Source organism: Eleutherodactylus coqui, chromosome 11, assembly GCF_035609145.1.
Source record: "Eleutherodactylus coqui strain aEleCoq1 chromosome 11, aEleCoq1.hap1, whole genome shotgun sequence".
Lineage (NCBI taxonomy): Eukaryota > Metazoa > Chordata > Amphibia > Anura > Eleutherodactylidae > Eleutherodactylus > Eleutherodactylus coqui.
The window spans coordinates 131,789,265-131,813,498 of NC_089847.1; the positions used below are offsets into that span (position 1 = coordinate 131,789,265).

Consider the following 24,234-nt stretch of genomic DNA (forward strand, 5'->3'; position numbering starts at 1 on the left):
GTTAAAGGGTCCCAACTCGATTATTCAATTCTAAGCGCAAAAAAATTAGCGTGCAAATTGTATGTACGGAATCTAATTCTCTCACTTCCCAATGTAATAGAAACATGAAATTTGGCACGAGCATTGATTATGTCATAAATAGCAAAAGTTAATGGGTCACAACTCGATTATTCAATTCTAAGCGCCAAAGAATTAGCGTCCAAATTTTACGTACGGAATCTAATTTTCTCACTTCCCAATGTCATAGAAACTTGAAATTTGGCACGAGCATTGATTATATCAAAAATAGGAAAAGCTAATGGGTCCCAACTCGATTATTCAATTCTAAGCGCCAAAGAATTAGCGTCCAAATTTTACGTACAGAATCTAATTTTCTCACTTTCCGCTGTCATAGAAACTTGAAATTTGGCACGAGCATTGATTATGTCATACATAGGAAAAGCTAATGGGTCCCAACTCGATTATTCAATTCTAGTGCCAAAGAATTAGAGTCCAAATTTTACGTACGGAATCTAATTTTCTCACTTCCCAATGTCATAGAAACTTGAAATTTGGCACGAGCATTTATTATGTCATAAATAGGAAAAGTTAAAGGGTCCCAACTCGATTATTCAATTCTAAGCGCAAAAGAATTAGCGTCCAAATTTTACGTTTGGAATCTAATTTTCTCACTTCCTAATGTCATAGAAACTTGAAATTTGGCACGAGCATTGATTATGTCATAAATAGCAAAAGTTAATGGGTCCCAACTCGATTATTCAATTCTAAGCGCAAAAGAATAAGCGTCCAATTTTTACCTACGGAATCTAATTCTCTCACTTCCTGATGTCATATATATATATATATATATATATATATATATATATATATATATATAAAGGAATGTATGTCTGTCTGTCTGTCCTTTTTGCGTTACTACACCATTCATCTAATCACCATGAAACTTTGGAAAGTTGTTGAGTATACTCCTGGGTAGATTACTGGCATAGTACATCTATCCTACGATAGGTGGGGCGCGTGCGAGCATCGTCGACAGTTATGCCCCCAGACAAAGATCGTTTGATTTCCATCTCAAGCACAAAAGCAAAAGGCATTATGAGCAATGGGATGCGTGTTCAACCACAAAATGATGCATCCGCCGAACGTTTCGCAAGACAATTGCTGGATATTGAGAATGCTGAGGTAAAATGAAAGCTGTGCTGTGATTGGTTGCAATTTCTTATACTGCTGAGGTAAAATGAAAGCTGTGCTGTGATTGGTTGCTGTTTCTTATACTGCTGAGGTAACATGAAAGCTGTGCTGTGATTGGTTGTTATATATTATACTGCTGAGGCAACATGAAACCTGTGCTGTGATTGGTTGCTATATATTATACCGCTGAGGTAACATGAGAGCTGTGCTGTGATTGGTTGTTATATATTATACTGCTGAGGTAACATGAAAGCTGCTGTGCTGGGATTGGTTGTTATATATTATACCGCTGAGGTAACTTGAAAGCTGCGCTGTGATTGGTTGTTATCTAGATATATATAAAACGAATGTATGTCTGTCTTCGCCGCAATGCGCGACGGGTAAGCTAGTTATATATAAAATCAAGCACAGTAATATTGATCCTATTATGTGTAATATATATACTTTTATTGCTTGATAAAGGCTTAATTGTTTCCAGCAGAGTCCCTTCTCGGGTTCCTGCGTTACCCAAATGTGTAAGATATCATGAAGATTTATAGGCTAGTATTAAAGTTATGAGAATTGGTGGAGTATTTATAACCATCTCATGTGAGCCTGTAGTTTGTGGGGTCTCCACAGCCAAGCTATCAGTAAAGTGAAGTAAAGCCATCACTAAAGGGAATTATCTATTGATAATATTGTGAGAAATTGTGACGCTTGGTTACTATTTTTACGCATATACTTTTCACTGAATTATTTTTTTTTTAAATTTAATAAAAGTTATATTTTATGTTAGTTCTCTGATTCCCTTCGGTAACAAACTGTAATTAAGAATCAAATTTTGATTCACAGATAAGTCATAATTTGAAGCATTTAAAATACCGGGGACATGCTGCCATCAATGAGGACGGAGAGCTGGAAACTGAATATCAAATTAATAACAATATTATAGTCAATGGAACGTGGCATAAAACTACCGTCTGTATCTTCCTGCCGTACACTTCACGTAAAGATTGGATTCCAATCAACGACAGTTTAATTAAATGGAAAACCATCAACAATGAGGTGAGGCGATGTTACCATAATGGGATGAAATTACTCAAACTGTTTTTACTGAGATGCTTCTAGAGCAGTCATCTCCAACTTATGGATCTGTAAGGGGTGCCTGTGTTGCACAGGATATATTTATTGGTTGTGTGCCCCTGATGCTTTATATGCCATGGAGCTGCAGTCAAAATGGAATAGAGAAGGTACTCCAGGGTACGGCTGCTCCTCTTAGATTGTTATCTCTCACCAGTTTCCAAGAGGAGGGTAGAGTTTTTGGTGGGCTTGAGATCTAGCAGAGAGCACGGCTGAGATTTCCTTTATTGCTAGCCAACTGAATTGCATGGGTGACCCACCGATCACTAAGGGAACATAAGCATCTCCTGACCAATTCTTTACATCTTTCTGCACTGTGTTATCTACCCCGCCATCTCCTCGGCTGTTGGCCTGCTCCTTGGATGCTGCACCCAACCTTATGATCCAAAATCAACTTTTAGTGAACGTCGGAAGTCACATTCAACCCAAAAATGAAGGACAGAAAGTTTTAGGATAGGGCTATATGGTGACCTTAATGGCAACACATAATTACAGCTGAAAATTGCTCAAGCATCATTGTGATACGTGTGTGACAAGATTGAGTTGACAGACTGTGTATAATAAAGGTATTAGTTAGTGCTCATTTAACTATTTGCCTGTGATACGAACTTGGGTCATTATAAGTTCAATAAACTCTGTACAGATGCTGGATATTCCTGATCAAACCGGTTAGAATGACTCATAGTCACGGGATGTTGCAAAGTAATAGAATCCAGATGTGAAAAACTTCATAGAGAAGTTATGCATTAGAATATTACCAGACGTAGTACTGAGCATGCGTAAAGCCTAATCAGTTATATAAACATGACGTATATACTCACAACTGCGCAGAAGCGGATATGTTACATAATCACAAAGTAGTATATAAGAGGGGGATTTTCAGTGAAACGATGGGACTCAACTTGTGGTCTAGCAGACGTGCCGGCGTTTTCCCGGATTCCTCCTACCAATCGTACCTGGAGATCCACCGATTGCGGAGTGATGCTACAAAATCCGGTGATATATTGATGCTTATCTTTGTTACCCATGTGATCTGTATGCTTTACATGTTGATTAACAGTTTTACTTAAATTTATATACTAAAGAGTAAATAAACTCGTGATTTATATCTGTTTTACCTCAAAACTGTCTCAGTTTGCTGAGTTTGTATGCTAACGAGGCTGTAGAATTGCTAAATCTTGAGCAGGTAAGACAATCATAAATATATGGCGTTTGGTCCCGGGCTTTAACCCCTTAGCGCAACAGAATGTAAACTTATGTTTTAGCTGGAAAGCTATTTCCTCCCCAGGATGTAAGTTTATGACTAAAGATGAGCGAACACGCTCGGTTAAGGCAATTACTTGAGTGAGCATTGCTTTTTTTGAGTAACTGCATACTCATCTGAGAAAATTCAGGCGGTGGGGGCGGGAGAGCAAGAGAGCTCTCTCTCTCTCTCTGTCCCCCCTGCTCACCCCTGCCGCCTTCCCCGAATTTTCTTGGACGAGTATGCAGTTGCTCGAAAAAAGCAATGCCTGCTCGAGTAATTGCCTTAACCGAGCGTGCTCGCTCATCTCTATTTATGACCTATAAATGGTGTGGGCTCAGCTTCTGAGCGTGCACCATCCTCAGCAGGAGCAAGCTGTGACTCCCACACAGAACACTGATCCTTGCTGTTAACACCTTACATGCCGCTATCAATGTTGATTGCGGCATACAAAAGGGTTCACAGGGTGCTCCTTCTGTGACATAATTGACCCTCCTCACTAATCGCACAGGGTTGATGGGTTGCAATGGTAAACCCATTGGCACCAGAAAAAGGTGTATGGGACTGCTATGGCCTATGATTAGTATTATACTGTAAGTACTGCAAAGTTTTATCATAGCGAACATAGTTTCACAGTTTAAAGTCCCTAATAGGGACCAAAAAAAATATATAAAAAAATAGTAAAAAATACATATGTAACAAAAACATTGTATTAAAAAAAAAAGGTCTGCATATTTTCCCAAATAAAAATGGAACCCTCTCCAGCCCAAATGTTTAGTATCACTGAATCTGTAATGATTAAAACACACTATTTGTCCTGCATGGCAAACGCTGTAAAAAAAATTGAACTAAAATGCCTTTTTTGTTTATTTTCTAAAACTTTTACTCACAGGTTCCAAAGTCTCGGTGCACAGAACCTTGTCCGCCAGGAAGCAGAAAAGTCCCAGGGCAGGGAATACATCCTTGTTGTTACAGGTGTGTGCCGTGTTCCGAAGGAGAAATATCAAATGAATCAGGTAGGATTTCCCACTGATTTTAAAGGGGTATTCCAGGTTTTTAAATAATGATGATCTTTCCTCCGATCATCCTATTTACTTAGCTCTCAGCTATTGAATGACGCTGAGAGCTGCCTCTGATTGGTCCCTGCGCTCAGCCAATCAGAGGCAGCACTCACTTACCCATTCATGAATTCATGAATGGGTGAGTGAGAGCTGCCTCTGATTGGAGAGGGCTATGACCAATCAGAGGCAGCCCATTCAGCAGGCGAGGATTTTAAATCCCCGCCTGCTAAATACTACACAGAGCAGTTCAGGAGAACTGCCGGCCGGACACGGCTGAACTCCGTCTGCAGGGAAAAGGTGAGTATATATATATATATTTTTATTTTTACACATTTTAGGATGTTTTTCAGGGAAGGGCTTATATTTTTAAGCCCTTCCCGAAAATTCATCCCGCGCTCGCTGGCAGCCCATTGCTTTCAATGGAGCCGGCTGCATTGCCAGCTCCAGTGAATCCAATGGGCAAACATCGATCTCCTCTGCCACAGCTGTGCCACAGCTGTGGCAGAGGATAGCGGGCAGCGCTGGGCTGTTTTGCCGAAAACGCTGCTAGCTGCAGATTTTTCAGTGAATCGTCAGCCCCGGTCACACGATTTGCGGATGCGCATCCGTCATGCGATCCGCAAATCGCGCGAAAAAACGCCCGTCTGACCGAAGCCTAAAGGGAAGCCATTTTTCTCAAGATGCAATTCAACATACATCCCAGAGAGCAACTGAACCTTCTTCATACAGGGAGGACCGAGGCTTTCATTTGATAGAGTCAGACACAGTGTGTTTAGAAGCCCTAAATTGACACTATAGAGGTTTGTTCATTTATGATAAAAAATGGCTTGCCTCCCAGCGTATTGAAGAACCTTCTGAACAGAGTGACTTAGATCTCACTATCGACAGAGAAAGACTCACCTCTAGAGATGAGCGAACGTACTCGTTTCGAGTAATTACTCGATCGAGCACAGCGATTTTCGAGTACTTCCGTACTCGGGTGAAAAGATTCGGGGGGCGCCGGGGGGCGGGGGGAGACATGGCAGAGCGGGGGTAGCAGCGGGGAACAGGGGGGAGCCCTCTCTCTCTCCCTCTCCCCCCACTCCCCGCTGCAACCCCCCACTCACCCACGGCGCCCCCCGAATCTTTTCACCCGAGTACGGAAGTACTCAAAAATCGCAGCGCTCGGGCGAAAAAGGGGCGTGACCGAGTACGCTCGCTCATCTTTACTCACCTCTCAACATGCTGAAGAGTCTTCTGAGGGGAAAGAAGTACATCCAGTGCTGATAGAGAAAGGCACAACTGCCAATGTGCTGAAGAGTATTCTGAATGGAGGGACCTATGTCCAACTGTTGAGAAAGAAATTAGGAAAGCACCTCAGAAATGTAGCAAAAAATATTAGAAGGAGAATATTTCTTCAAATGAACTCCCCTGGTGTGGACACCTAGACCCAATTTGGGTAACCAGGTGCCACACGTGTGTTCCTTTTGTCAGTTCTTATATGGGTTCTCGCTATTTCTTGGCACCCAGTCGTATACGGGAGATCTGCATAGAGTTCAGAGGGCTTTAAATCAAAGCTCCATGAGGCATGAAACCAAAAAAAAAGGAATTCCCTTTCTTTTGGTTTCAACTTCTGATAGAGGAAGGCACACCTCTCATAGTGCTGAAGAATCTTCTGAATGGAGGAACCAATGCACACCTTTCAAAATGCTGAAGAGTGTTCTGAGGGCAGGGAACTACACCTCAGTGCTAATAGAGAAAAACACACCTTTCAATGTGCTGCAGAGTATTCTGAATGGAGGACATAATGCCTCACTGCTGATAAAGGTACACTTCTTAACATGCTGAAGAGACACCTCAGTGCTGATAGTGAAAGGCACATCCCTCAATGCCCACAGAACTGTTATTCAGAGGGAAACAATGCCACAATTGCAATGATTTGCTACTCTCCAATGCAAACAACTTAAAGCACCAGAAATTTTACTAAAAGAAAAGAATAATGTATCTGTGCTCCAAGGAGGAATCAGTGTAGATTGTAATATGAGTAGTGGTAAATAGAATTGGACTCACCTGGTGTGGGAAACCCATCTTCATGAATGGTCTCCACACCTAAGCTCCAAACGCGCCTCTATGGATGGTCAATTACACCAATCTCTACCAAGTCTCAGACAGGCAGAGAGTGGCAACAGAGATACCCAGAGTGCCAGGCCTCGGTCATAAAGCATAAAAACAAAGATAAATAAAAGGCTTCAGTGCTACTAGGTGTATTTGACCAAAGGGAGATAATAAATAAAACTTACTTCACTAAGGAGACCTAGGGTCCAACAGGCCTCCTCTGAATCCAGAAGTGTGTATATATCACCATTGATTAAGAGGGATATTTTCTGATAATTTATTCCATATAGTGATTTTAAAATATAAAATTAATGTAGAAAAACAACAAACAAAAAACATACTAATTGCAGGCAACGCATTTCAATGATCACAGGACACCTTTTTTAAGCAACTAGTACATGCATAAAGAAGTAGTTTATAAAGTATAGTGAGTAAAAGGCCAATCATCATGATTGGATGACAGAACTTACCAATCAAGAAAATGTTACCAGGACAGGTGGAGTCACTAATGATCTTAGTATTATAGTTGCTGCATCTGTTCTGGTATCATCCCCTTGCTATGAGGCCGGGCCAGGTTTTAGCTGTATCTTTGCCTTTCCTGGATAAGACAATAATTTTATTTCTTGTCTTAATAGTTAATTGGGGACTAATATTTTCAAGCAGCATAGATAATAAACATAAGGTGTTTACAGATCTAGAACTTTTTATATGGAATAACGTTATCCATACTGAAACTCACTTTAAGGCTTTTTTCACACGAGCGCATATCGGCCGACCGTTTTCACAGCCGATATACGCTACTTTGGGGGCAAAAAAAATGGTGAACGGGTGCACAAATCAAACGTTTGTACGCCCGTTCATATGGCCTGGTGATACGGCCGATATACACTACATCAGGGGCGAAAAAACTGGTGAATGGGCGCACAAATCAAACGTTTGTATGTTCGTTCATATGGCCTGGTGAGATGGCCAATACACGCTACATTTGGGGCAAAAAACTTGTCTGACCTGCTCGGCAAGGTGCGCTGCGTCTGCGCACATTTCCGCAAGTCCACCACGGACGCTGCTACTCTGCGGACCCTGCAACATCGGTTTAATCTGCCAGAGCACCGACTGCTGTGTGACGTGCCCACACGGTGGAATTCTATGCTGCACATGTTGGCCAGGATTTATGAGCAATAGTGGAATACCAACTCCAACATGGGCGGCGTAGTGGTAGTCAGCCTCCCCAATTCTTTACTGAGGAGTGGGCCTGGATGGCAGACATCTGCCAGGTCCTCTGAAACTTTGAGGAGTCTACCCAGATGGTGAGCGGCGACGCTGCAATCATTAGCGAAACCATCCCACTGCTATGCCTGCTGAGGAGTTTGCTGCAAGACATAAAGGCCGACGCTTTGCGGTGGGAACAGGAGACGGGGGATGACAGTATGTCACTTGATAGCCAGACCACCCTCATGTCTATATCTCAGCGTGTTTTGCAGGAGGAGGACGAGGGGGAAGGGGAGGAGGAGGGGGAAGAGACAGCTGGCCACACTGCAGAGGGTACCCATGCTGCTTGCCTCTCATCTGTTAAGCGTGTATGGGCTGAAGAGGAGGAGGGGGATCCTGAAAGTCATCTTCCTAGAGAGGACAGCGATGTGTTGTGTACTGGTACCCTGGCACACATGGCTGACTTCATGCTAGGCTGCCTTTCCCATGACCCTAACGTTAGACGCATTCTGGTCAACACGGATTACTGGGTGCACTCCCTTCTCGACCCACAGTATAAGGAGAACCTTTCTGCTCTCATTCCCAAAGAGGAAAGGGGTATGGGAGGGATCCAATACCACAGGGCCCTGGTGGAAAACGTGATGCTAATGTTCCCATCTCACAGCTCTAGTGGCAGAAGATGCAGTTCCGAGGGCCAACTAGCAGGGGAAGCATGGGGATCAGGCAACATGTCCAGCGCAGGCAGGGGAACACTCTCGAAGGCCTTTGCCAAGTTGTCAAAGCTGGACACGTGGCACGAACTTGCACTGTACGCCCTGGAGGTGCTGGCCTGCCCTGCTGCTAGCGTCTTGTCAGATAGGGTGTTTAGTGCAGCTGGGGGAATCATCACAGATAAGTGTACCCGCCTGTCAACTGCCAGCGCCGACATGCTTACCCTCATAAAGATGAACAAAGGCTGGGTTTCGCCAGACTTCTCCTTTCCACCAGTGGAAAGCAGCGGATACCAAAGAATCTTTTTGCTGCAACAGGAGACAAATGCATCCTCTATTACCCCAAAAAGGGGAGAATTAGCTGTGTGTATCCCTCTCGAATATTATTACTCCTCCTCCTAAAACAGCATGTCATCACGCTGAACTGCCAATTTCAATGCGGCCCAAAATGCTCTGTTTAAAACTTTTAAAAGTTTTATCAGTTTTTAAAGTTTTATAAGTTAAACTTAAACCAATTTTTGTGGAGGGCTGCCTCCAGGCTCTGATACAAATTAACCAATAACGAGCTGTATCTTTAAAAAATGTTTGTGGGTTTCACCTGCCCTCGCGGTTGAGCAATTTTTCAGGGGTACACTTGTGCTCACCAATTATTCAGGCCATTGTCAATACTGTTAGCAAACAAATTTTTTCCAGGCTTCACCTATACTCTTGGTAAACAAATTTTTACAGGTGTTCGCCTATACTCTTGGTACCTCAATGTTACTGGGGTTCGCCTATACTATTGCTACAGAAATGTTACAGGGGTTCGCCTATACTTTTGCTACAGAAATTTTACTGGGGTTCGCCTATACTTTTGCTACAGAAATGTTACTTGGGTCCGCCTATACTCTTGCTACAGGAATGTTACAGGGGTCTGCCTATACTTTTGCTACAGAAATGTTCCTAGGGTCCGCCTATACTCTTACTACAGAAATGATACAGGGGTTTGCCTATACAGTTTTTACTGAATGGTTTGAGGAGTTCGCTTATACTCTTACTGGGGTCTGCCTATATGTTTTCTACTTAATAGTTTGAGGGGTTCGCCTATACATTTACTACAGAAATGTTACAGGGGTCCACCTATACTCTTGCTACAGAAATGTTACTGGGGTCCGCCTATACACTTGCTACTGAAACGTTTGATGGGTTCACCTATACTCTTGCTACAGAAATGTTACTGGGGTCCGCCTATACTCTTGCTAAAGAAATGTTACAAGGGTCCACCTATACACTTGCTACTGAAAGGTTTGCAGGGTTCAACTATACTCTTGCTACATAAATGTTATTGGGGTCTGCCTATACACTTGCTACAGAAAGGTTTGAGGGGTCCGCCTATACTCTTGCTACAAAAATGTTACTGGGGTCCACCTATACTCTTGCTATGGAAATGTAACGGGACTGCCTACACTCTTGCTACTAAAAGGTTTGGGGGGTCCGTCTATACTCTTGCTACAGAAATGTTACTGGGGTCTGCCTATACACTTGCTACTGAAAGGTTTGAAGGGTTTGCCTAGACTTTTGCTACAGAAATGTTTCTTGGGTCCGCCTATACTTTTTCTACTGAATGGTTTCAGGGTTTCACCTATACGCTTGGTATAGAAATGTTACAGCGGTTCGCTTATGCTTTTGCTACAGAAATGTTACTGGGGTTTGCCTATACAGTTTCTACTGAATGGTTTGAGGGGTTCGCCTATACCTTTGCTACAGGAATGTTAATGGGGTCAGCCTATGCTGTTGCTAAAGAAATGTTACAGGGGTCCGCCTATACTCTTGCTACAGAAATGTTACAGGGGGTCTGCCTATGCTGTGGGTGAACAAAGACTTCCCATTGCGGTGTTTTACCTATCTGGCACAAATACACTGACTGACTAGAGCAGAAATGTGGGCCGAGGCCGAGGTCCTTGGCGGGGTGAAACTCTGCCATGTTTGGGCACTCTGATTTCCTCATGTGTAATACCATGTGTGAGTTGCTTGGGCTCGCCTATGCTGTGGGTGCACAAAGACTTCCCATTGCATTGTTTTACCTGTCTGGCACAAATACCCTGACTGACTAGGGCAGAAATGACCCTGGGCCCGCTCACGTGCATCCCACACAGAGTATTGCTGCATTGTGGAGATGTGTAGAAGTTCTGGCACCTGAGTTCCCTTTATGCCCACGTTTGCGGCTCCTGACAATTTTGTGACGGAAGTGGCACGGGATTGGAATGATGATCGTCCGTCAATTTATCATTAATTCCCAACAGCATTGTAGGCTATCGCCCACACTTTCAAAGACGGTCGCTGCCTAGGCCTGCCAACCCTCTGAATTGTGTGCCTCCGGTTCCTCCTCATCCATTAAGCACCTATAAATAGACATGAGGGTGGTGTGGCTATAAAGCGAGTGTGTGGCATGAGGTCAGCTGAGCGTTGTGCAGGGAAAATTTTGGGTGTGCTGTGGACGCAGGGTCGTGCGCGCGCGCGGGGGGGGGGGGGGGGGGGTTGGACAGCAATGCCAGCATGCTGCCCCTGCCCTTCCCTATCCGTTTCTGTGGTGTTTCCATGATTTTCTGATGTTTTCTGGTGTTTTACAAGTCATCACCAATGCGGAGCAACGGTCCCATACAAAAATGCTCAAGTCGCCCATTGACTTCAATCGGGTTCGTTACTCGAAACAAGCTCTGGAGTATTACGAAAAGTTCGACTCAAGCAACGAGCACCCGAGTATTTTGGTGCTCGCTCATCTCTTATAAGGAAGTAATTTATAAAGTATAGTGAGAAAAAGGCCAAGCTTCGTGATTGGATGATAGTACTTACCAATCAAGGAAATGTTACCAGGACAGGTGGAGTCACTAATGATGTTTATATAATTATCTTCTCCTGGCTCCTCCAGTTCCCCGGGTCACATCACCACCAGCCGTCTGGATCCTCTTCTTCCTATTTTGGAGCATCCATTAGCTGCAGCTCACTTCATGCATGGGCAGTGAAGGCTACGAGTGACATTGCACAGTCACGCTAAAGCAAGCTGCCAAGGATTCAGCACAAAATAATCTTCACAATAATAAGATTAAACATCACATTTATAATTAGACAAAATATTTTCTGAAATGTACATTCCAGGGGTTATAGAAAATAATTGAACACAAAGTGTGATGTAAAGGATGTAAGAAAATGCCAGGCTCAATCATGTGGGAACAAAGTCACGGATGACATGACTGACCCCTGCTAGCAATGTTGATGACATTGACCATTTTTTTCTGGTTGCCGTCATGTGACTCCCCATTGGCAGACATCTTCTTCCGGCTAAATGCTGGCTCCTATCAACACAGAAGAGTGTCCTGTTGCGAGATCCCCACATGCATTTTCACGGAGTTGCTCCCCTATACATGACTAGTGATGTCAGTGAAGTGATGGAAGCCAATCCCCTCCATCAAGTCATCACTTGATTGCCTGCAAACTACCAGCAAATTGCCAGACCCCACCAGCATACCCTCTCCTTTCTGATAGATTGCAATGTCTATTACTATAGGATTGAAATCTTTAGTGACTCCACCTGTCCTAGTGACATTTTCTTGATTGGTAAGTACTATTATCCAATCACGATGCTTGGCCTTTTTCTCACTATACTTTATAAATTACTTCCTCAAGTATGTACCAGTTGCTTGAAAAAGAAGGCGCCCCGTGACCTTCAAAATATATTGCCTGCCATTTGTATGTTTTTTGTTTCTTGTTTTGCTTACATTATTTTTGTGTTATAAAGCCACTATTGCTGCATAGATTCCTAAAACACTATTTCTATTATTTTAACATAAAAATGTTTCCATTATTTTTTCCTTTCCTACAGACAGTGAAATCTGCAGGAGATGTCCCGACCATGAGTGGCCCAATAAGAACAACACTCAGTGTGTCCCTAAACTGCTGGAATTTCTCTCCTACTCTGATGATGTGATATCAGCGATTGTTCTATCCGGATCCATGTTTCTTCTTACGTTGACTGCAGGAATATTGGGGATTTTTATTAGCTATAAGAACACCCCAGTTGTGAGGGCAAATAACAAGAACCTGAGCTTTGTCCTCCTGGTCTCCATCATGTTGAGCTTCCTCTGTGTCTTCTTGTTCCTTGGTCGTCCTGTAGATGGAACCTGCATGTTACGCCAGATATGTACTGGAATATTACTCTCAGTATCCGTTTCTTCATTGCTGGCCAAGACCCTAATGGTTTGCATTGCGTTCAAAGCCACCAAGCCTGGAAGTGTGTGGAGAAGATGGACTGGAGTAAAGCTCCCTAATTGTGTGCTCCTGATCTGCTCCTCTATCCAGGTTGTCCTCTGTTTGAGTTGGGTGACCTTCTCTCCTCCCTTCGAAGAGCTGGACACACAATCTTATATGGAGAAGATTATAGTTCAGTGTAATGAAGGGTCAGACCTTTGCTTCTACTCTGTCCTGGGTTATATGGGGATTCTGGCTACTGTTAGTTTTATTACAGCTTTCTTAGCCAGAATATTACCAGACAGTTTTAATGAGGCCAAGTACATCACCTTCAGCATGCTGGCATTCTGCAGTACCTGGATAGCCATGATCCCAGCTTATCTCAGCACCAAAGGCAAATACATGGTGGCCGTGGAGATATTTGCCATCCTGACGTCTAATGCTGGACTTCTGGGATGTATATTTCTCCAAAAATGTTATATAATTCTGTTCAGACCTGAACTAAATACAAGAAAACATATTCTAGAGCCTACAAATGCTATGTTACATCAGTGATCCCAGCTTATCTAAGCACTAAAGGCAAATGCATGATGGCCGTAGTGATATTTGTCATCGTGACCTCTAACACTGGACTCTTAGGTTTTATTTATTTCCCTAAAGGTTATATAATTTTTCGTAGACCTGAAAATAGTATATATTTAGGAGCATAAATACATTATATTACACATTTCTATCGAAAACCATGGAGAATGACTTATAATGGGATAAAGTACATGGGGTTGATGTCATTTTTCTGTAAGAAAGAAAACAATTGTAGAATAAACAAAATTGCAACAGATAACATTTACTAACAGGATAGTAGTTACAATTACTTTTATGCATATTGCTCACTATCTCCTTAGGAGAATCAACAGTTCTTTGCTGTTACAGCACCATGCTGAAGGTTGGGGATTAGTGTCTGTTTGACGGCTCAGGTGTTGTGATGCAAGATTCAGGATGTGATGCAACAATAGTAGTTCCAAAAAGATTCAATATTTGTGAAAGAACAATGGAATACAAGTGGATAATTTTAAGAAAACAAGCAGTCATATTGTCACCTTTACATAGACTGGCATTAGCTATGGGTGTAGTGACCCAGAGGGTTCTACAGGGTAGTCAAAAGGGCTAATAAGTCCTAGAGACCTCGCTATGAGCCCTTAGGGGGCAGAATAGGAGGCATCCTGCAGGAGAAAGACACTGTCTTTCCCTGAATATCGGGCTAAAGCTAATCTGCCTAGCAACAGCCCTCTTCTAATTGGCTTCATACGCTTGATTTTCTGATTGGTGGAGTTGGAGGAGTCAAGTGAAGCCCAGGGAAAGTGTGCTTGGAGGAGAGCAAGTGAGTCAGCAAGAGAAAAGAAAGAGCAGGAACTGGTGGGAAGTGCGCAGTTAGGATTAGGAAAAGAAAGAGAGAGGAAGCAGAGAGTGGAGCAAGAGAGTGTTGATGAAGTGCCGGAGGTTAGGAGTCAGAGTATAGTGTGGGAAGCAAAGGAAAAGGAAGACGTGGGAAGCCGACCGCGCTCAGAGCGGAAGCGTTGATTACTTCAACCCTGCGGAATCCCTGTGGACTCTGGACGGAGAGTAGTCGTCGCAATTGTGAGTTTCATTCCCCACAAATAACCTCCTAACCCAGCAAGTCTTCAACTAAGTCATATCCTGCAAGAAAGAGAGTCTAGGAATCATTGATTGTTGTTTCAAATGCATGAGAAACATTTACCGCATACTGAACTACCAAGTGTGAGCTGTGTGCTGTGTTTCCGCAAGAAAACAGTAAACTGTGTGCCTTCGGGTTAACCACAAACTATCTGCACTTGTTCCTTTATTCTGATATTGCAAGCTCCACATCATTCAATGCACGGGTAACCGAATATTATGAGTAATACTTTGTGCACAATTGGAGATAACAACAAGATCTAAAGAACAGATCTAAAGATCAATACCACTTTGGAATAGAGTGCCCCGTTGTGCAGAAATTCACTTACAAGGTCCCTATTACCTACAGTTTGTGCCCTTGTATCACTCAGTTCATATGCAATACCATGAGCAACAATAGTATACAAAGCAGTCCAAACCCCTTAGTTTAGCATCCTCCAATATAACAGTCCTGCTGAGTACTGACTGCGCCTCTAATGGTATGAAGCCTGATGTTTAGTTTGAGGCCGGCCTCACTTGTAGACCCATTGGGTGGAAGTTGTCACTATTACTGGTCCAGGCTTGTCCGGGATCAGGACCACAACTCTACTTGTGCTCTCCAAGATCTCTGTTGCAGTTCAATTATTTCCTCTATCTTTGAGCTAGAATGCAGACTCCCTCTCTCTTTACAGTTCCAGGCAATAAGTTGTGTCTGCTTCTGTTGCGCTGCACTCTCTAAGCAGCCCTTTCACTCCCACTGCTGTTAATTTTGCTTTCGCATGCAGCAGCTTATCTGCAGACTACTGGGCAATCTACTCACTAAATCTCCAGCAGCACCTCCAGCGCACGGCATGACACCCTGTGCTCTCCCTGTTATGCAAAACAATATATATATATTTTTTGAAGAGCTTCAGACATTCAATAAGAGTCGTTCGGGCTTGCTCTTTTCTACTTTGCCAAAATTTGATGTAGATTTTGATACACACGGTAATTTAGTGCAAACTTTGGCACATCTCTCAGTTTGTTGCGATATCAACACTTTAACCATTTAGACTCGCATCGGTAACCTTGACTGTCCAGTCTCTACAATTCAACCATCACAGAACTGTACCTATACCTCTCAACTTTGGGGGCACAGAAAGAGGAATAGCTTATGCACATTCTGCAGCAACATTTTCAGCCACATCTCAAACACCACTAAAGCACATCCATACACACCCAGCCTGCTCCGGTCTCCTACTATAGTCTGTGCAACTGTCAGGAGATTTAGTGTATATCAGGACATGGCAGGATGCTATGCATATATTGATGTGTGGCCTTGTGAAGTTGTCTGTATTGGGGTGCTGCTTTCTTCATCTCCTTCCCCTTGTTGCTCATCCTTGCCCCGGTCTCTGCTGTCACTCCTGCCTGTAATCTGCAGCCTACAGTGCAACGCCAACACCAGAGCAAGCAGCAGCCAGTCCTTAATAATCACAAACAGAGTCTCATCTCAATCTGATGTAATCAGCGGGTGAGCCCTCCAGATTGCAGCAGTGAAAGCACAGAATAAGACAGTGGCTGGACAACGCCTGAGGGCTCAGTCACACGGGCGTTTTTACGCGCTTATATACGCATGTAAAAAAACGCATGACCATGTCCATTGCCACCCATATGTTCTATCTTTTGTAGGTGCGACGCCCGTGTGACTGAGCCCTGAAATCCAGAACTATTCCACTGGATCCGTTAACTTCCCAGGCAGTTAACGTGCAAGCCTCTATTACTGTTCTTCTCGCATTGCTGATTATCCTTGTTCAGCTGATCGGGGGTCTATTGCGCCCAATAAGGTAACCAGTAACATGTGGTTAAGTGTTGTATTACACCTTTTTTGTTGGTCTCGATCACTGGGGAGGAAGGGAGGCTAATGTCAGGCATTATGTAAAAAGACAGGTTGGCACCAACGGCACCAGGTGGTGTTTCAGCAATGTAGTGTGCTGACTGAGAGCATAAAATGTGATTGTTCTTAGTAAGGGAAACCAAGTAATCATGCAGATATGATATCTTTTAATGGCTAACAAAAATACATGATGTTATAGCGAGCTTTCAAACCTACTCAGGGTTCTTCCTCAGGCTAAATGAAATAGAACTGAAGAGGCAAATATATGTACATATATATATATATATATATATATATATATATATATATATATATATATATATATATATATTAAAAGGCACAGGGGGAGTGAGGTTAATTTGCCCTTAAAAAGGACCATAACAGGATGAGCGGAGGAGTAAATACTTAGAAAAAATGTGGCAGGCAACACTTGAACCAGGCCGCTGACCACAAAGCCGTTCCTCCCATTGCTATGCCAGTGGTAAAGAAGAGGACGAGGAAGAGAAAAAGTTGGAGTAAGATGAAGAACGAGGAATTGGAGTTGGTTCAGTCGAGATGAACCTCCAGAGGTTTGGGTTCTTGCTGTATCAAACTATTGACAAAGTTTGACCAAAAACAGGTTTTAATGTTTCAGTTAGCTCAAAACTAATTGACTCACTGGTAACATCTTCCTTGATTGCAATTATTCCCTATATTCTTTTCTCTCTATCTCTGCTAAACTGCTTTGACAGTTTTGCTAGCTAGGTGACAGTTAGAAGGAACGGAAGAGGAAAGAGCACCAGGGAGGCTAGTCCTGAACTTATACACCTCAATAAGTTTACAAAGTTTGCAGATGAGGGAGTTGCCATTGCAGGATCAGCACTACTGCAGCACGACATGGCCTTTGGCCGCCAGGGAATGGATGCTCTAGTGAAAAGGGGTATAGGAGCACAGGGAAGGCTGGACAGGTGCTGGTAGTGGGAGACTCAATTATTAGGAGGACAGACAGGGAAATCTGTCACAAAGACTGGGATCGTTGAATGATGTGTTGTCTTCCTGGCGCTCAGGTTTGACACATCATGGATCGGGTTGACAGATTAGTGGAAAGGGCTTGTTAGGCTCCACTGCTCATGGTAAAAATGACAAAGTTAGAGGTAGGTGGAAGGTCCTTAAAAACAATTTCAGGGAACAAGGATGTAAATTCTGGGCAAGAACCTCCAAAGCGGCATTTTCTGAAATGCTAGCTGTACCCCGTGCCAAACAAGAAAGGCAGCGGTAGATTTGGGAGGTAATCAAGTAGCTTAGAAGTTAGTGTAGAAAGGAGGGGTTTGGGTTTTTGGCGAACTGGGCTGACTTTGCTGTTGGCTGCAGGCTCTACCGTAGTGATGGGCTGCATTACAATGGGGAGGGTGCAAGTGTGCCAGGGGGAAGATGGCTAGAAGTTTGGAGGAGTGTATAAAATAAGGTCTGGGGATAGAGCAAACACAGAGATGGGGGGAAGACAGTGTAGAGAGAGACCTGCAACTAAGAACAGTAATGGAAATGGGCTTGGAGTGGTGTCAGGGGTTAGCACAGTTAGAACTGGCGGAACAGTTAGCAGGGATACACATAATATAAAAAAATAACAAAAACCTTCTAAACTGTATGGTGACTAATTCTAGAAGTTGGATCAATAAAGTAGACAAACTAAAAATAATAATGTCTGAGGAAAACTATGACATAGTGGGAGTAAGGGAGACCTGGTTGAATGAAAGCTGTAACTGGATGGTCAACTTACAGGGTTATAGTCAGTTTAGAAAAGATCGTAAAAACCAGAAAGTGAGAGGGGTTTGTCTCTATGTAAAGTCCCGTTTAAAGCCTACATTAGGGGAAGTTATATGGGAGGGGGAGGAACATGTGGAGATGCTATGGGTGGAAATACATGGAGGAAAAAACAACATTAAAATCCTCAAACGGGTTTTCTATATACCACCAACTACAACAGAATCCACTAAAAAGAAATAGATGAAACAGCAAATCACAATGAGGTAACTATTATGGGGGACTTTAACTATCCAGATATAAACTGGGAAGCTGAAACCTGCGGATCTCGTGAAGGTAATAACTTCCTGTCAGTTACTGAAGATAATTACTTTATCCAACTTGTACAGAACATGAAGAGAGAACGGCCATTTTCGATTTAATATTGGTCAATAGACCTAACAGAATAACAGGGGTGCAGATTGGGAAGCACCTGGGAAATAGTGACTACAATATAATAAATTTCAACTTTTCCTCTAAGAGAGAGTTTTAGAGAGAAGCTACGAAAATACTAACCTTTAGGAAGGCAAAGTTCAATCAGCTTACTGATGCCCTTGACCTTATTGACTGCGACAATGTCCTCAAAAATAAGAATATAAACAACAAATGGGAAACAAAGCACAGACATAGGTGTGATTAATTTGCACTTAAATCTATTTTTGTAATTCTTTTTTAGTATTCTTTTAAGCACAAACTAATCACATCCATGCCTGTGCCTTGTCATAAGTCAGATCTATTTCATTATGAGTAAGAATCCTGAGTAGGTTCTAAAGCTTGCATTAACATCATGTAGTTTTGTCAACCTTGTTAGCAAAGTATCATATCTACAAGATTACTTGGTTTCTCTTGCTGGGAACAATCACAAAAGACAAATAGGGACACATGAGAACATTATTCTTCCCCTATACAAGTCACTGGACAAACCACACATGGAATATTGTGGACAGTTGTGGGCACAGGCATTCGATAAGGACATATCAGAGCTTGAGCGGGTTTAAAGGCGGGCAACTAAAGTAATAAATTGAATTGGTGGACTACAATACTCAGCGTGGTTATCAAAATCGGGGTTATTTAGTTTAGAAAAAAGGCGACTAAGGAGCGACCTAATAACTATGTATAGATATATCAGGGGACAATACAGAGATTCCTCCTATCATCTGTTTATACTAAGCACTGTAAAAATGGTGCATTCTCTATCTAGGGCAGTGTTTCCAAAACTGTGCTCCAGGGGCCCCGCGAGTGACAGTCAGGGGCTCTGACCGAGGGTCTAGACTCGTGGTGGTAAACTTATGGCATGCATGTCAGAGGGGACACGCTGAGTCCTCTCTGCTGGTACTTGCACTGACTGCTGCTCACCACAATAGTGATTATGGCCGGGGTGCAGTAGGTCCCTGGCCGGTCATCACACAGTGGGGCCGATCCTGGTAAACTCTCTGACGTCAGTGTGTGCACCCGAGATCCTCCTCCCCTGCCCTCTCCTCCTCAGTTCTGCAGGAGTGGAGACGAGAGGAAACATTGCAGGCTCACACACTGACGTCAGTGTGCACCCAGGATCACCACTGAGAAGAGGAGTGGTGCTGACTACAAGGAGAAGGTAAATATATAGGTTGGGGTGGCTTTTATTACTGGGGCTAATGTGGGGTTAATACCGAGGGGGTTAATATTACTACTGGGGCTACTGTGGGGTAATTATTACTATTGGGTCTAATGTAGGGTTAGTCTTGCTACTGGGGCTACTCTGGGGTAATATTAACTATATTAGGCACTTGTTAGGCCTCACATGGAATACTGCATACAGTTCTGGTCAGCGGTGCTCAGGAAAGATGTTACAGTGCTTGAGGGGGTTCAAAGAAGGGCAACTAAATTAATACATGGAATGAAGGGACTGGAATACCCAGAGAGGCATCCAAATTGGGATTATTTACCCTGGAAAAAAGACGGCTAGGGGGTGACCAAATAACCATGTATGAATACATGAGGGGACAATACAAGGATCTCTCTCATGATCTGTCTTTCTAGAGTGGAAGGATAATACAGGATATAAATTTTAGGCGATCAGTGGGTTGTTGATCCGGGTCTTCAGACATGTAGGAACTAGTAGAAGTTGATCCAGGGATTAATCTGACTACCATTAGGGAATCGGGAAGGAATTTTTTTTAGAAAGAGCTAATTGGCTTCTTCCTTTTGGGGTTTTTTGCCTTCCTCTGGATCAACAAGGAGATTGAACAGGCTGAACTAGATGGACATTGTCTTCATTTGGCCATATATACTATGTTATTACTACTGAGTCTATTGTGGGATTACTATTATTACTAGGGCTAATGTGGGGTTAGTATTGCTACTGGGGCTACGATGGAGTTAATATTACTGAGGGGATTAATGTTACTACTGGGGCTACTGAAGGTTAATATTAGTACTGGGGCTACTGAGGCTGAGAGCCTGGAGCAAAGACTGAGGGCTGCGGTAAGCGGTCCCTGGTCACGTGATCACCATAATCCAATGGATAATGGCAATCACGTAAAAGTTAAAAAAGAGTTGAAGCTTAATCTGCCCTCACCGATGTGATCAGTGAGGGGAGATGAAACTTCTTACCATGGGCCTCCACATTTGAATCTTGATGCGATCATCCTCCATGGACCTACCCCGACTTCTGTGGGTGCGCCCACTAGCCAAATGCCGCACACATGCGTAGGAGCTGGGGAGGGCCCGGTAAATGTAAAATGTCCTTGCTCCCGAAGCAATTACACAATGCCGCTCACATTAGCAGATTGGAATTATGTAATCCTTTCACAGAAAACAGAGCACAGCATGTCAAATTTTACGGTGGACATCCGCAACATAGAGCCCATTGTGCTTTATGGTGACAAATATGCCCACAGCGGATACGCAACTACATTGTGTACGGGCTGCAGGAACCTGCATCAGCGCTAAGCGACGGCATGGAAAATATAAACAAAACAGGTCTACTTCACATGACCGCCTATGTGAGTATGCAGGTATGGGCAGTACATTACGTGGCTGTATGCAGGGCCACGGCCGGGCTCACAGCTGAGATCTGCTGCGGGTGTCCGCAAGCAGTTACCACAAATGGACGTGAGAGCTCAGCATTATTCAGCTCACTACCTGTAATACGTAATTTACAAGAAGCCCCAGGAACACTTGCCTTCCTGTAGTTTCAGGGGCAGCTTGTTGAGCGGCTTATGTTTGGGACCGCAGCTTCTCAGCAAGATTACAAAGCCTCACAGAGTGCAACTTTTCACTCCCTGTGACTGGAGTCAAGAGATACTCCCTAAAAAAAAAGTGTCGGGTTTGCAGCAAGCATGGGAGGGGGAGGGATACCCGGTTTTATTGCCCCATGAGCCCATCCCAACCAAGCCTCCATAATTACCCGTTTTCAGACATAGCACACAGTTTAAATTATTACTTTTATTTAAAGTTTAGGGAATGCCAAAAAGGAAAGGGGGGATTCTTAAGAAGTCCATTTTTTTTCTGCAATGGAATAATTTCCATGGGGTGTGGAATTTATTCAGTTGCGCCCTGAAATTCAATGTGTGTTCCCTCCATTACAGGGCTAGCCATGTGTCCAGTAAGCAGATTGGGACTGCAGTGGGTATGTTTGTGAACACAGGACAAACAGGGGTATTCATTTTGGGGTTAAGGTCTTCATTCATATGTCTGCTGTACAAAAAATACTCCTGTTTTTAAAATGACACAATTGCCCAAAAAATAAAAATATATTTTTGCTTTGCTTAGATTCATTTCAAAACTGTGGGGTCAAAATATGCAGTACACCCCTATATGTATTTGTTAAGTTTTCAAAATCAGGTCATTTGTGGGGGTTCTCCATCCTTTTAGCTGCTCAATGGCTCTACAAATGTGCAAAGGGGCCTGAAACACCTTCAAGCAAAATCTCTGTTCTGAAGGCTACTGGCTGCTCCTTTTGGTTTGGGCCCTGTTGTGCATATGGACATAAGATTAAGGCCACAAGGGTATGTTTCTGAACACAGGACAAACATGAGTATTCATTTTGGGGTGGATGTCTTCATTGATATGTGTGATGTACAAAAAAACAGTTTTTAAAATGACACAATAGCCAAAAAAATGAAAATCTTAAATCTTTCTGCTTTGCTTAGATTCATTCAGAAACTGTAACATAGTATGTTATGCTAAATGATGACAATGTCCATCTAGTTCAGCCTGTCTCAACCCCCTGCCCTATTCCCCACTTGTTAGTCCAGAAAAAGGCAAAAAAAACAAGACTATTTAGTTAATTTGGAGAAAAAAATCCTTCCTGACTCCCTAATGACAGCCAGAGTAATCCCTAGATCAACTTTTGAGATCAACAACCCCACTGATCACCTAATATCTATATCCCGTGTGACAAGTTGTGGTCTGCTTGCCACAGGATCGCCCACCTTTGATACTGGAATGGCCACCAGCCACGCAGAAATGCTCCAGAGATGTGGATTCTCTTTAAATCTGGCTCCAGACAGCCTTTATTCACAGCACATAACAACGTAAACATACACAGTCCAAATAAGCACCCCACCTGGGTGTTGAGTTTAGGGTTGTCTTCTCTAGCAAACTCACGCCTTTCCTGGTCTGCATTAGACCCTAGGCTAGCAGCCCTTCCAGCTCCACTGAGCTGTCTCTTTCAGCCAAAGCCTCTCTGGCTCTCTCAGCCAACATCTCCCTGTTTCTAGCAGGGACTGGCTCTTTTGTAGCATTTTCTGGTACATCCATCAGGTGTTAACCCTTACTTCTCCTTTTGCAGGTGTCAGAATGCCTATCTAGCATCCTCTGCAGGCTAGTCTGACACTGCCCTGCTATACCTGCAATATTGTAGCACTCTAAAAAGAAATATTGTAGCACTCTAAAAAATGTCTAGTCCCCTCTTAAACTCCTGTACCAATTTTGCTATCACCACGTTCTCAGGCAGAGAGTTCCACTGTAGTAAAGAACCCCCTTCTGTGTTGGTGATGAAAACTTTCTTCTAGACTTAGTGGATGCCTTCTTGTTACTGTCACTGTCCTGTGTATAAACAGATCATGGGAAAGAGCCTTGTATTGTCCCCTTATGTATTTATACACAGTTATTTGATCGCCCCTTAGCCGTCTTTTTTCCAGGGTAAATAATCCCAATTTTGATAGCCTTCCATTCCATTTATTAGCTTAGTTGCCCGTCTTTGAACTCGTTCAAGCACTGCAACATCTTTCCTGAATACTGAACTGTACATAGTATTCCATGTGAGGCCTGACAAGTGCCTTTGTATAGTGGAAGAATAATGTTGTCGGCCCTCGCCTTTATACTTCTATTAATGCACACAAGACTTTATTTGCTTTTTCAGCAGCTGATTAGCATTGGTTGCTCCAGTTAAATCTACAGTCCACTAGTACCACCAGGTCTTTTTCCATATCACTTTTCCCTAGCAGTACCCCATTTAATGTATATTGCTGACATCTATTTCTCCTGCCCATGTGCATAAATGTACATTTATCAATATCGAACTTCATTTGCCATTTTTCATTTTTACAAGCCCCCAGTTTATCTACGTCCTTTTGCAGTCGTACATTGTCTTCTGTTGTATTAATTATCTTATATAATTTTTTCTATCATCTGCAAATATTGATATTTTACTGTGTAGTCCCTCTATCAGGTCATTGATAAATATATTGAACAGAATGGGGCCTAGTACTGAGCCCTGTGGCAACCCAGTAGAAACGGTGGCCCAATCAGAGTACGAACCATTTATTACCACCCTCTGCTTTCCATCTCTGAGACAGTTCTTTACCCAGATACACACGTTTTCACCCAATCTGAGCTGCCTATTTACATATATCAGCCTATTATGCGGCACTGCGTCAAATGCTTTAGAGAAATCCAGATATACGAGATCAATAGATTCTGTTAGGTAGAGCATAGAAATTACTTCATTGTAGAAGATGATCAAATTGATTTGACACGATGGACCACTCATGAACCCGTGCTGATGAGGAGCTATTCAATTGTGGGGTAAAAATATGCAGCACACCACTACATGAATTTGTTGAGCTTTCAAAA

General features: G+C 43.0%; 1 protein-coding gene across 1 annotated transcript in view; it reads left to right on the forward strand.

Annotated features, from left to right (window-relative positions):
• LOC136581803 (vomeronasal type-2 receptor 26-like) overlaps positions 1-13,406 on the forward strand; it is a 34,084-nt gene extending 20,678 nt beyond the window's left edge. The window contains exons 2-3 of the mRNA XM_066582426.1: positions 4,446-4,528; positions 12,487-13,406. Coding sequence (XP_066438523.1) covers positions 4,446-4,528; positions 12,487-13,406 — 1,003 coding nt within the window. The remainder of the gene's footprint in view (positions 1-4,445; positions 4,529-12,486) is intronic.
• Positions 13,407-24,234: the final 10,828 nt, after the last annotated feature.